The following is a 15,542-nucleotide window of genomic DNA, read 5'->3' on the forward strand; positions in this document are numbered from 1 at the left end:
ATTCTTATACCTAGTGTTTTCCTTAAAGTCAGTTTAACTATGTATAGTTGTGCTGAAAAGCATGCATCAACTTTCTGTCACTATTTGCCACTACTACATTTTTTAAAACACTGTTATTGGTGTTGGTGTAATCTTGATACTGGAATGTCTTTCAAGCAATTTTTAATAGCTCGCTTGACTTTTCCTTAGTCATCAACAATTGTAATAAATATCCAGCATCTTGTATATGGAATTTAATATTTTCTGTTATGTCCTCGCAGAATCATACTTGAAAGTCTTTTTAAAACATGAGAATTTTCCTCTCAGAAGTACACAAGTGCATAAGACAAGACTAAGTGTGATGACCACACATTATTTTAAATATGAGATTCATGCAGTACATAATTCCTTCAACAATTTCTTATTTGCAGAAGAGCATTCCTATGAGAATCTTTGCTCAAACCTTGCAGTTTATTGACTTCTACTTTACTAGAAAACTGCGTCAGATTATTAGTTGTTATTATGCAGCAAAAGAAAAATGCAAAATCTGCATAGTGCCTTGTAAATGAGTGATTATCATAATGAAGTATGAAAGGTACACAAAAACAAAAAGTAAAAATTCATATAAAATGCATTTAATAACAAAATGTTTTGAGCTTTTTTTCCACACACACAGGTATATCACCTGTTACAATATTGTTCCAGTGCACAAACATCATTTGTTCTCATCACTTTATCTCCAAATGAAATTGGTATGAGTAAACAATAGATGTATCACATTAGTAACAAAAAATATGGTACTTCTGATTAACTGTAAACTCAGTCTACAGTGATGATGACAATATTTATCATTTTTTGCAATTTTCTTTCCATAAAAGATGAGCTCTCATTTAACATATGCAGTCAAGAAAGCTGGATATGCATATACGTTAACTCAACATACAATTTATTAATAATGCAGCTTATTATAATGTCACGTCTTGCTCTCATATTATCTACTCTATTATCTCCAAAGCTCATGATATCCTCGTACATGACCCAGTGTTGCAAAGCAAGGTACTGTATTGCATAGAAACATTTTCTCATGCAAGAATGTTGTCTAGTGCAACTTTTTAATTAAATCCTGGTTATTATTTTTGTTAAGCCCCTCATACTGCTCTCTGTGTGAATATTTATTTATTTTCCCAGTTAACAAAAATGAAATATTATACTTGCCCTATTACAAGTGGAAGCTGGTATTTACTCATATCTGTAACAATGTTGTGCAATAAGGACACTATCACAACATTATTCAAGTTTCCTCTCAATTAATGGACCTATCATACATCCATCTCAAAACAAGGGCAGATAACACAAAATACCACAAAGAAGTGCATACAGTTTTTAAATATCTATTGTTTAACATCATTTGGAGATATTTAACAGGCAAATTTAAGGGGCCGACCTGTCCTAAACACCACAGAAATTTGTACATCACTGTCATATTGTGCAGAAGGATGGATGTAAAATAACATGGTTGAACATATTTTTATGACGTGTTTTTTCTGGGAGTAACAAAAATAGAACAAACTAGACAAAATTTTTATGGTATGTGTCAGAAAAAGTAGTCAATAAAAGAACCACATAAAATTTTGAAATAATATCACCTGCAGATAAAAATAAATAAAAAATAAAAATCAACTGTTTGGGTTCAGCAGGAGGTACGTAATGTACCTTCATATCTGAAATTTTGTCCATATTTGAAAGTATTTAAAAATATATAAAAAAGAAGAATTGATAAATGAAAAGTTACATAATTTGTTTCTCATGTTATGTCTCACATCATAAAGCTTGGAAAAGGTTCATAGTTTCAATTTTTCAAATTTGGCTGTCTGAACAGTTGTATATTTTAAGAAGAGTAGACAGGAATATGGAATATAGAACCTCAAAATGCTCACATGGCAGTAGCTACTATATTCCTATTTGTTTGTTATTCTTTATGTCTGAACTCATTCACACTAAATATACAACAGTAATGTGACAGTGATAGGGTACAACAATAAATATTACAGTGCCATGTCTGGAATAATATTTGTGTGGTTTGGCATAACCAAGAGATTATTCATTACTGAAAATGATCATTATGACCTTTGATGTGAACCAGAAGCTAACTTTAAAATACAAAGTTTATAATTCCTGATTTCCATGACCTGGAAAATATTTAAGGCACAGGATTCAATGTAGATTTTGAACTGCCTTCAGATGACCACATGGAAATTGTTTTATCAATGTACCTTATTTTAACTGAACAGATGGCAATGGGTTTCTTGCTTGTAATAAGCAATACAGGTAACAAAACTGTTACTTGTATGAGACTGAGGACAGTATAATGTCACCAAACAATAAAAATAAAGATAAAATTGGGATGGGGGAAGCACTATTTTAGTAAAATCATTACAAATATTTTAATAATAATTAGGCAATTTGTTGCTCATCTGACTGCAGCTCAGAATTAAGCTGTAATTGTAACATTAATAGCAATTACTTGATAAATTTTACAAAGTTCCATTCATCCTAAAGCCATTATACTCTCAGGTACACAACAAATGAGTAAATACATTATTTAGGTTACTTCCAATTGAGCAATGTACAGTGAACTACAAAACATTTACAAGCACTTTTCTTCTTCCTTTTTCTTCTTTTTTAAGAAAGACAATAGGAAGAAGAAAAGAAATAAATAAAATGAGGATACCAGCAAGTAAATCACAAACAGCATTTAAATGGTTTAAATGAAATGAAACAAATCATATCTTGTAGAGGAAGTGATTCCTCTATAAAGGTCCAAATGCAAAATATCAATTATAGCTGCCACCTAGGTGAACTGTTGAAAGACAGAATTTTCGCAAAAAGTGAATTTTAACTCCTTGTGAAGAGATACTACTTCCTTACATGTTTTAGAAGACTTATTATTATCACTAGTGATTCAGCCAATCCATGAACATTATCAACAGTCCTTTACACAGTCTGACATATTCATCTTTTTTTCATACAAATGGTCACAAAGATCACAAGAATTGTACTTGTCTGAAGCATGATACTTGTTAAGGAAATCTATTTAATAAGGATAGGAAGGCCCCTTTTTTGGGTTTTTCTGAATGCCTTTAAGGATAGGGAAAACATCTGACAGTATACCACACATTTAGCTCACATTGTGATAATACGTATATTTTGAATTTATCTTTTGTGCATCATAAAATTGCACTCCATACCATATCAAATTTTCATGAAACGTGTCAAAAACTTTTAAACAAGCAAGTCATTTTAAGTATACATGTAGTAATACTCTCTTGAAGGTATCACTTATAATAATTTGAATATAGATATATAGATATATATAATCATATATATATATATGTACATATTGTATTTAAACTTATTTCAAAATCATTTGTTACTATTGTCATAACCACCATCACCATCATACGTAACATACTTGCTTTTATCTGTAAGGACTCTGTAAAGGGAAAACTTCTCACTTATTTGTAACCTTCTCATGGATTTCTTGCAATATTATTAAATTTTGTGAGGAGCATTGAATTTTGATGGCTATAAGTATATACTACAAAACGTTCTCTTTAAATTGTTTCATTTGGCAGATGCATTCATGGAAGAATTTCAGACAGGAGACAAAATAAATATTAAACATATTAACAATGATAGAAAGAAAATTTGTAATTTGTAGTGATTTTATATATAGGTTATGCTCCTAATCAGATGGGAGTACAGGCAATACATTAGTAAAATAAAAGCATTTTACTGTATTGCTAATCCTTAAAGGCTATAGAATACGGTTCAATGGGAAGTTTGCTCTTCTACTAACAAACTATGTATGATGAGAGTAAGCAATCACACTTCCACATCATATAATTTTAGACAAAGTAAGAAATTACTGAATAAAAAGAAAATTATAATTTTGGTATTGTTGTATTAGATTTTCTTAAAAAATAATGTTTTAAAAAATACAATAGTTACAATTTTCAGCTGTTTGTCTTTTTGCTAGGTATCACTGGAATAAAAAAGGACAAAACATGGCCCACACAAATTCCACAAATTCACTCTTCCGCTTGTTCACAGCTTTTGACTTTTTTCATTTTGCAGTGTTGAGAGTTTTTATATTTTTATAATTTTTGTCATTTTTATAAACAACCAAACGTCATTCATTAAATTCTTTATATTTTAAGTTTTTATTCACTGAAACTTCTGGAAGGCTTGAGAATTTTTTAAATGTTCTGTTATTTATATAGTTCAGTCTAAGACTGTTTCCCTCAATGCATCACAAATTGCTATATACAAAGTCTTATTTCCCATTGTCGGATAATTTTATGAACTTTATGCACAAAGCACACGCACATTCTCTCTCACAAGCGCAAACACATGATATATACACGTTTATCTCCATTACATCCATAGAAATTATTTTATACAGCTCTTCAAAAATTCATGCACGCTATGTGCATCTTATTTCAAATTATTTGTAAGGTTTATCACTGTATTTACATTTCACTTTGCTTCACCACAGAATAACAATACATATATATGTATTCATGTTTGCATGTGGCCAGCACCACTGTATTATTGACAAGACTATTATTGTATTCAGACAGACTATGTTATTTAAAGCTCAATGACTCCTGATACTTTTGTGAACGAATTTTCATGCAGGCACAGTCTTCTGTTATCAAAGAATTGAAGATTTACAATGGTACCAAAATTTTACATCACTCCCATGTCTGAGAACGCAAGAGATAGCAAAAGGCTGTGCTTATTTGGAGATGTCATTCTTGGAATGGTAGTACAGAAAGTATATGATGAAAAGGTAAACAAAACAGAAGACAGCATGAAAGCTGTATGTCAGTTATTTACAGTGTATTTCATAAAGTCACATATGTAAAAGTAAAACCTGCAACTTTCCTCGCCTTTCTACCTGCTTTCAGTTACCCCATACTCACATAAATACATATATACATATATAAAGGACTTGTGGAGTTTCAAAATTGTTTTATCACATCGTTGGAATCAGATCACTCACAAATCAGTTTAATGAGAGGTGATTGCTGCTCTTGCAATCCTGCCTGCTGCTCTCCTCAGCACTGCATTCTCACTGTAGACAAGAAAATAAAATTTTGTTAATTTTATGCTCTACCACCATTTTATGCTTTACACAGTACCATTGATATCCTCAATCTAAAAATTTCTTACAGTCTGTGCAAGTACACTGATGTACCTACACGCCAATAGTGCTCTGCTCTGAATTTTGCCTGAATTTGCATGATAAGTTGTACTGCAGGTCTTAGGAACATCTTAGAGAGACTTCCTCAGGTTCATGCATAATATTATAAAATGGATGAGACAAATGAGACAAATAATTAAGTGTGAGAACATAATTCACTAAAGATTTCTTTGTTTGTGTGTACGTACTAATGTTGATGTTTGAATGAGTGAGAGAGACAGAGAGATAGAGAGGTGGGAAGGTCAGAGGGTCAGAAATAGAGAGGGGAGAGGAGAGGGGTAGAGGGAAAGACAAAGTGGAATACAAAAGTAAATAGAAGCATGGGATGTGCAGAGAGTAAAGGAAGGTAGATGTATATATCAAAGATTGGTTGTTCTGCATTAATACACTGCTAAAAGCAAGAAGATTATATGCAAGTAGTCATCTGGAATAGTTGAACATATCTTCATTTCTTAGATGGAGCATCACAGGGTAAGGAGTAAAAAAACTAGACTCACATTTGAAAAGAGCCATAATAAAATAATTACCTGGAGATCTATTATAGATTTAGTTTTCTATGAATTTTCCTAAATCTATTATGCCAGATCGGCTCCTACAACAAAGCCATAAAATGAATCCTGTATCACTCTTGCCCAACAAATTTTATGTTCAACCTCTAATGGTCTACAGTATAAAGGCCATTACATTACAAGCTTTCTTCCTTTGTCAACAAACAACTCACTCATTGGGCATTCTCAGAATTTTTTGATATTATTCAGCCACTCATTCTATTGTAATGTTCTGTAACTTCCACCATGAAGGAGACCCTTCAGGGATGTGAAATAAGTCAAGATATACTTTAGCATGAGACAAGGATATCATAGAAACTTAATCTATACACTATGTTAACAATAAAATATCAGTACACTGCTTAGTGTTATTCATTGTTACGTGATATACATTTGATCAAGCAAATTAAAGAGGAAGCTGCTACTTTGAAAACAAAAATTCTGCCTCCCCAGTTTTACTACATAGCTGCTGTTTGTCAATTGTCAGTAGCTAAATACATACTAGACATGGTCAGTGGCAGCTGTTGTGCAAGAGCACAAGAGCATGTGAACACCCTAACTTTCGACACCTTGTGGATTTATTGGTTATTTTGCTTTGAATGCTATGAAATGCAACATAGATGCTGCAATCTGAAAGATATGGCACTTAAATCTGCCATGTTACTGCTCCTCTAGACTCATTGTAACTTGGCATCAGGGTCATGAGCACACCATCTGTTGTACATATTTTAAGGAGCTTTTGCACATGCACAACTCATGTGACATAATTGGCTTATGGGACAAATACATACATATTTCATACACAAGGTGCACAATTCATGGTGTGCACAGATTTTATGTCAGTGCCACAAGGTGGTACCACACTGCTGCACACTTTTATCCTCGTTCACTCAGCATACATCCTGCCAGATGATAGCACACTCCTCATACATGCTAATTCACTCACTATATGCTACAGTAAAATTAGATCAGATGTCAGTATATTTAAAGTTGTACTGACTGTAAACCTATTATGTGGGCTTCTGAATGAGTTATAGTGTATTAAGTTCTGAATTTTATCATACAGTTATCCATCTCAGGTGCTGAGAATCATAAGGGCCTAAAGCACATCACTGTTGATTGTGAGATTGTAGCATTTAGTCATGCTTCTGAAATTTGTTGATCTTATGGTGAGTGAGGTTTATCTGTGCTGTAGGCTCACATTGTACATATAAAAATTCACAAAAACTCTATCACTGGTTTCTCTGATACGTGAACTAATTGAATCTATTTTAAATGCTAACAGAAAAGTAAAGTTATGAGGATGGGTAGCTCAGTTGGTAGTGCACTTGCCCCTGAAAGGCAAAAGTGCCAAGTTCGAGTCTCAGTTGGGCAAATAGCTTTAATCTGCCAGGAAGCTTCATATCAGTGCACACTCCATTGCAGAGTGAAAATCTCATTCTGGGAACAGAAAAGTAAATTGCCAGGGAAAGTTACCCTCAAAGGAACTAAAGTCTCTGACAACAGATCCTTTGATTGGGAGAGTGACAAAATCAGATGAGCATGACTACAAGCAAACAGCTAACAAGGAAGTGTACACTTGTTGTGTATTCTACTATATTTTCAGCCTGGGAGTAAATTCGTGAACTAATATGTCTGTTAGGTATCTTGTACATTTGCCCATAAAAATAGAAAATCACAAAAATGCCAACTTACACAAAATTGCGAAATGGAGAGTTGTGGAGGTTTACACATTATTTTGTTTTTGCCCTAAACTGTATTTAATTATGACTAAACAACATAATTCCACAAAAATAATTCTTTCTTTTGTCAGATAAGTTATGCACCTTATTATTATTATTATTCTTATTACTATTGTTATTATTATTGGCACTGGCTGTAGTTTTATAAACTTGTTGATAAGCATAACTGTTATACTGCAGATGCTTCTAATTTCACACTCTCACATTTATCTGAATCTAAAAATTTGTGAACTCCCAAAATGTATAGTTAAGAGCCACCACTGGACATTGTGCTTTTGAGGAAAACTTTTCCTTACATTCATAAATACTGAGTTCCATCAGTAGTAAATCACTACTTGACATGCAGCTTTATGACAAAGACATCTACTGGCCCCATGGATAACAGAACCTTTCAATCCCTATAGTAGATAGTCAGATAAAACTGTGTGTTGGACCGAGACTCGAACTCAGGACCTTTGCCTTTCACGGGCAAGTGCTCTACCATCTGAGCTACCCAAGCATGACTCACGACCCATCCTCACAGCTTTACTTCTGCCAGTACCTCATTTCACATCAGCGCACACTCTGCTGCAGAGTAAAAATCTCATTCTAGATAGATAATTTGTACCAAAAGTGGTTAATGAGAAATGTTTTTAATAGTCATTGGAATTGGTGGAGATTCACAATTTTTTGCATTATTAAAGATAGGAGGTTGTTCACAACCTGCTAGGGTACCTAACTCCATTCTGAAACCTAGACAAGGAAGCAAATCCTACACTTTTTAAAAATTTTTGTTTATTATTTTTTTATTTCATTCCCTGACTGTACAAATCACAGTTCAGTTGAACCCGATGATTTTTATTGCCAGCAACAAAATCCATTATAGAGTAAATGTACTGTAAAGTACCTTAAAAAGACTTGTGCAAGATGTACAGTTATACACTTTACACAATATTCTTACTGTTCATTCTGCTGAATAAACACTTAAACAATTAGCTATGAACCACTGCTAAGCATTTTCAGCTATTATTCATGCTGTGTTTTCTAAAGTTGAGTTTGGACCCTTGATTGTCAACAAACACTACAGTTTTTGAATTTCATTTGAAGTCACTAGAAGATCATTTGTGTACGTTAAAAACAAAAGTGGGCCCCACCTAGTCTTGTGGCACTTTGCATGTTATGTTCCCCCACATTAAGGTTTCATGCCTGGGATATAGTCTGGACCTGCACCAGGTGCCAAACAACTCCTGGCCAATAATGCCATCTTAATCAGCTTTATGTTATGATGTATTGTTCTCCTAATTGTACAAAAATATTGTATGCAGATGACGAATCAATAGTATGTAAACACAAAGACTATGGGAGGCTGGAGGTGCTGTGCAAAATCAGCTTTATATTATGATGTATTGTTCTCCTAACTGTACAAAAATATTGTATGCAGATGACACATCAATAGTGTGTAAACACAAAGACTATGAGAGTCTGGAGGTGCTGTGCAACAGTGTAACTAATGAAATAGTCAAGTATTTTAATGAAAACTATCTAAATGTAAGTGCTTCAAAGGCTGCAATGATGGAATTTAACACAAGGAAGCAAACAGAATTTGACATGAAATTATCCATAGGAAATGACATTGTAAAAAAGGAAAAATGGACAAAGTTCTTGGGGATTAAAATCCAGGACAGCCTCAAACGGGACATGCATATCGATTCCTTAGCATGTAAGCTGGTGAAGAATGTGTTTGCTATAAATATGATTAGCAAATATTGTAAGGACATGTGTGTACTAAAAACTGCTTATCATGTCCTATTCTCATCAAATTTAAACTATGCTGTAGAAATATGGAGTGCAACAACTCAAGCCAACCTGAGCACATTATTAATACTACAGAAAAAAGTTATCAGAATTATCTGTGGTGCCAAAACTCGAGAATCATTTTGAATCTGTTCCCAAAATTAGGTGTGCTTACCATTATAGGTGTATACATTATGAAAGTTATATTGCTTGTGAAAGCAATAAATCCAAATTTCAACTGTGATCTGCACCAGTACGATACAAGGCAAAAGTTCAGATACCATATAAATAGCCACAGAACAGCTTTATATGAAAAATATGCACTTCATGCTGGGCTGAAGCTAGCCAATGCCCTACCAAAAAGCCTCACAACCCTTCCTACTAACAAATCAAAAGATCAGCTAAAACGAATTCTAATTGAAAACCCTTTTTATTCCCTAGATGAGTATTATATCTGTATGAAAGGTGCTTCATAAGTATGTCAAGCTCATAGTTTTAAGTAACCAACAACTAATATAATGTTGGTAACAACAATATTTGTAATATTGTGATTGTATACTACCAAATGTAAAATGCATCATAATGTAAAATTTATTAATACAAACAAATCATTAGTTTGTAATTTATAAACTGACATATTCAGAAGAATAATTGAAGAATAATCTGTATGATGTCCTGAAACTGTATTACTTGTAGGTATTGTATCTGATTATTTGATGTTGAATAAATATTATTATTATTATAATATGATGATATAAGATTCTATCCATACAAGAGAGATGCCATTAATGCTGTAACACTAGTTTTCCAAGCAGAATTTCATGATCCTGTTTATATATTCTGTAAGAAGGTTACAGAGTAGATAAACAGGATAATTTTTGGTTTTTAGCTCTGCTAGTACTTCTTGCTTTATGAGCTTTGGTATTGATTTGTGTGTGGAGAATCCTTTACAAAAACCAAACTGAGAGTCAGTTAACATGTTCTGCTCAGTTAAATGAGTAAGTATTTCATCACATGCTACTTACTCATACACTGTGGAAAATATTGGAAATAGCAATATAGATCTGAAATTGGAAGGTTGCTATTAGAGGTGGACTGCTTTATTTCCAGTTTCATGGATGGGTGTTACTGGAGCATATTTAGATCTGTATCAGTGAATGATCATACAGATAGCTCAAGGATAATCCTATCAAATTAGCACAATATTTGAACAGTCTATCATAACAGCCAGGAGAATGATTTCTTTTTAGTAACCTGATGAATTTTGTAATGTCCTTTGGGTTTGTATGTTTGAAACTAATATCTGTTGATGGTGCATGCAATTTCTGCACTAGTAAATATAATACATCTATATTTGGTTGTTTATTATTGGGTGCAATGTTTGCTAACACTGTGAGGAAGAAATCATTGAAATTAGTGACTAATGGTTTGAAAATGTCATCCTTTCTGCCAAGGCTATTTTCTGAGGTCTCAGTTTCATTTGAATATCTAGTTTCACTTGTTTCTTGTTTAATAATGTTCCAAATAGTATTTACCTTGTTCTTGGAGTGTTTTATTTTTGAAGCATAGTACGTGAGTACTTTCTGATGAGAGACGAGATTTGACAATACTGGTGATAATGAAGTTCTGAATTTTGACTACTGCTTTTACTGTGACTTATGTAGAGCTCTCTTTTCTTGTACAAGATACATTATTTCCATTATTCTTGCTTCTGTTCAGTTTCACTCTTATTTGTTCTAGGGGAAAACAATACAGAAAGTGATGTAAGAACATGTTTAGGAAGGAGTTAAATTTTCCATCAGCACTGTTTTCTTATAAATTTCTCCTCAGAATTCTTCATATAATTTCTCTATGCACATTATGATCAAATCATTCTTCATTATTCTGTGATTAAGTTTTATTGTGAATATTTGATCATCTTTGTCAGGTAAATCATTGACAATTGGATTTATAGATAATTCACTACAGGTTGTTGGGTCTAAGATCAAATTGTCATTAGCTGTTGCACTAACACCTTCAGTCCTTGTAGCAAATTCTACTTTGAAAAATAATCTGAAGCCGGTCATCAGCAACACAACTCAGTCAGTATTGTCAGACAGAACATTAACTTTAAATCTTACAGAAACAATGATTTTCAAATCGAGCCTGCATTGCCTTATTAAAACCTTTATGAAACTTAAGATAAACTTTTATGAAACTTAAGATAATTTGTACTGCTGGCCTGTAAATGGTCAGTACTACAAGCTTGTGTGTTGCCTGATTTATCACTGTGAAATGGCATTCAAAAAGCTGTTCAGTACAATGTTCCTTAAAGTGAAGGTCCAGGGACTTAATTCCATTTTTGCATATATAACCCCTCCCTCCTTTTCCTTATTAATTCTATTCCAAATTAAGAGTGAGGGTAAAGTGATGGAGGATGCTCAAAAGATAGCCAATATCTTCAATGAACATTATGTGAGCATAGAACTGAACCTAATTGAAAGTCCGTGCAGTTCAAACAACAAAAACATAAAAGTACCAACCTCTGAAAAGACAATGTTTCTGTGCCCAGTAACAGAATGTGAAGTTAGAAATGCTATTAATTAACTAAAAAATAAAATGTCTTGTGGTATTGACAGAATTTCAGACAGGGTAATCAAACATAGTTCTACCAGTATAGATACTCACCTAACTGACATTATTAACACTTCTTTCAGAACAGGGGTGTTCCCATCAAAACTGAAACTCTCCATAATAAAGCCATTTCACAAAAAGGATAGCACAACTGACATAAATAATTATAGGCCAGTGTCATTATTGTCAGGTTTTTCTAAAGTAATTGAAAGAGTAATGTATGAAAGGCTAGGTGACTTACTAAATAAAAATAAAATACTGACTAATGCTTAAAATGGGTTAGGAAGAACAGATCCACAGAAACAGCAGTCTTCCAATCTATGAAAATGTTCCTAAATGCCTTGGACAAGAATGAATTAAGCACCAGGATATTCTTAGATTTATCTAAAGCATTTGATCTAATCAGCCATGACTTATTTTATGGGGTCCGGGGACTCACCTTCAACTGGTTCAAGTCTTATCTTTCTGATAGACAACAGAAAGTACAAATATGTCATGAAGGCAAAGAGTAAGTTTCAGATTAAAAAAAAAAATTTCATAAAAGGACACACCGAGGAAAATCTACAGCAGAGTGTCTCTATGACAATAAATGAGACTGGAAAATGGTTTAGCAATAATGCTTTGATCATAAATAACGATAAAACGGTATTGATGAACTTCAGTAATATTAAAAGTAAAGCTAGAAGAAGAGTAAAAGCTGAGTAAGGGAACTATATTATTGCACAAGCTCCATACACTAAATTCCTAAGTATATGGGTGTATGAGCACTTGAGATGGAAAAAGCATCTACAAGTTTTGAGAATAAAACTAAGTAAATGCTGCTGTGTGCTAAGAACACTTTGGGACTGTTGCAAAATTGAATCATTGTTGTGTGCCTATTATGCTTATATGAACAATTTGCTTAGATATGGTGTGATCTTCTGTGGAAATGCAGTACTGGCAAAACAAGCTTTCAATCTTCAAAAAAAGGCTATTAGAATAACGAAAGGGATTCCCTGTAGAGTGTCATGCAGGGAAATATTTAAAGAATTTAAAATAATGACTCTTCCTAGCTTATACATCTCTGAATGTGTCTGTTTTCTGAGAAATCACCAGGAATTTTTGACATTAAATAGTTAGGTTCATACACATGAGACAAGGAACAGACATGATTTTAACAGAGACACACCCAAAGAGGAAAGCTCTACCAAAAAAGTGTAAAGCACCAGCAAAACATACTTTTTGGTACATTGCCTGCTACAATAAAGAAAATTAAAGAATTTCATAAATTCAAGATAAATCTTAAAATTTTTTTACTAACACATAGTTTTTATAACATTCAAGAATATCTGAATATGGCAAATTAATATTATTTATATATACTGATATAAAATATTTGTATTTATTATCCAAGTTTTTGAAACAAATATAAGAAATTATATTGTAATTGATGACATCCATACAATGTATATTGATAACAGATGAATAAAGCTTGTATCTAAAACACCAATTTCCAATAATCTTCAAAATTTTCTTGATATATGTATCCATATCCAAGATACAGAGGTTCAAAGTTACCTTACTCCTACATGCAAAATATGCATGATGAGGTGAAATCTAAATACTAAATTACAGCAGCAAATTGCTCAAATTTTAATGGTATAATTTCTGGCATTTATCTAGATGTGCCATCTTAGTGTTTTCAGCAACCTTTGTTAGTTCCTTAGATAACACCCTAAAAAGTGTTTTTTTACTATTTTATTGTACCAGAACTGAACTGCAGATTCCAAGACAGCCATGCATGGCAAATGGCTGAAATTTTTACAATATATTCATGAGATCCAGATCTCAAACAGCCTTGAAAATTTTCCACATAAAATATGTACTTGAAAACAAAGCTTATAAAGTGATGTAATACAAAGCAGAATTCTGTTCGGTGTCTCTGTTATCATCAGAAGGTTTCTGGGCATCCCATGTTGTAGTACAGAAGCCCATGCAAAGTTTTTGTTCTCATAACATCCGTTCAAAGTTGTTAATTAGTTTTGCATTATTTCAGTTTCGCAAACTGGTTAGTAAAGTATAAAAATTTTCTGATCCATCAAGTTCTTTTCATGTGAGTGAATATCCTGCTATAGCAGGAAAAAGAAGGGAACCAGCACAAAAATGCTTCTTATCAAAGTACAAAAAAAGACTGTTTGAAAGACTCTCACTGAAAGGTGTGATACTAGCTGCCTCATTCTACCTATCTAAGCACCTTTAAAAATTTTCCAAAAAGTTTTGGCATGCATTTTTTTATGCTGAGAAAGGAGACAGTGGCAGTGGGAAAGAGACAGAAAAGTATTAAATACTGGATGATAGTAGACATTGGTTGTGTTACAGAAAGAGTGAAAGAGATAATGGCAGTTGGAATATAGTGACAGTGGCAGAACAGCACTAGGAAAAGAGTGAAGGAGATTGTGTCAGAGGAAGAGGAATAAAGAGATAAGGAAGTGGATGTAGGTGAGAACCAGTGATTAAGAGATATGAAGTCTATGACAATGACAGCAAGGAAGACAGAGACAGTAATAATAAGAAGAGACATCAGCAATAGGAAGAAATGAACAAGTAATAGAGAATACTGAGAGGAGACAGTAATAATATGACAGAAAGAAGAAGACTGTCGTTGTGAGACAGGAGACAGTGACAGTTAGAGAAACACAAAGAGGTAATGACAATGAGCTGGGCTGAATAAGTGAGTGAGAATGGGTAAGTGGGAGTTGATGGCTATGGGTGTCTTACAATGACTGACTAGTAGATGTAAATGAGTTTCAATTAGGGAGATACATGAACAATTTTGAATCAGCGGAAAACTGCTCCTATTGGGGAGGGGGGAGCCTGTATGCTCCTGTTTTTTTTTTTTTTTTTTTTTTTTTTTTTTTTTTTTTCACCTCTCATCCCACAAGGAGTACAACAGAGTAACATATTTTCTTAAGAAAATGTTACAGATTAAACCTTTACACTACACTAATGAGAAAATGTCACTGAGCTCCGATATTCTGTTTTCTGTTTTAACAGGCTGCAGTTTCTGAAGTACATTCAACAGTAAAGTTGCTATATTTAAAAAGTTTCTGCTTCCACATTTATAATAAATAGGTACTGCTGTTTTAAGTTTAATATTTACAAATCCATGGACCCATAGACATGCTGCACACATTATGTCTTAACAAACAGTTACGTGTTACATTACAGTTTCAAGATAGGTGTTAAAAGGTATGATTGTACTCAATTATTATTGTCTCATGGTCCAAATAGGTCAATTTTGAAACTTTTCATTGTCTGATTTTACAAAAGTAGGAATATAATCTGGTAAAAATGCAGAAATCTGCAAATCCATTGTCACATTAGGCCACAATTCAGTGCAGAAACTACTTCAGATAAATGTGATTTGTTTACTTTTTCACTTAGTTAATAAGTATCATATTTGTGTTTTCATGCTAGCCATAACTTGTGTTATTCACTCTATTCTTATTCTGTGATAAATGCAGATAAACTGTCACAGAATAATGGCTATATATGGTTGTACAAAATCTGTCTGCAGCTTTTGCCACAAGGAACTCTATACCTCTTCTAATATTCTCTATACATCTCTGAGTATGAATT

The 15,542-nt window shown here is 33.1% G+C and overlaps 1 protein-coding gene across 6 annotated transcripts in view; it reads right to left on the minus strand.

Moving 5' to 3' along the window:
* Positions 1 to 600: 600 nt before the first annotated feature.
* LOC126337046 (regulating synaptic membrane exocytosis protein 2) overlaps positions 601 to 15,542 on the minus strand; it is a 1,181,006-nt gene continuing 1,166,064 nt past the window's right edge. For all 6 annotated transcript variants that reach the window (XR_007565038.1, XR_007565036.1, XR_007565035.1 and 3 more), the window contains one exon: positions 601 to 5,119. Coding sequence is in view for 2 of the 6 variants with exons in the window: in XM_050001371.1 (XP_049857328.1) it covers positions 5,117 to 5,119 (3 nt within the window). In the remaining 4 variants the exon portion in view is untranslated. The remainder of the gene's footprint in view (positions 5,120 to 15,542) is intronic.

This window comes from Schistocerca gregaria, chromosome 2 (genome assembly GCF_023897955.1).
Source record: "Schistocerca gregaria isolate iqSchGreg1 chromosome 2, iqSchGreg1.2, whole genome shotgun sequence".
Lineage (NCBI taxonomy): Eukaryota > Metazoa > Arthropoda > Insecta > Orthoptera > Acrididae > Schistocerca > Schistocerca gregaria.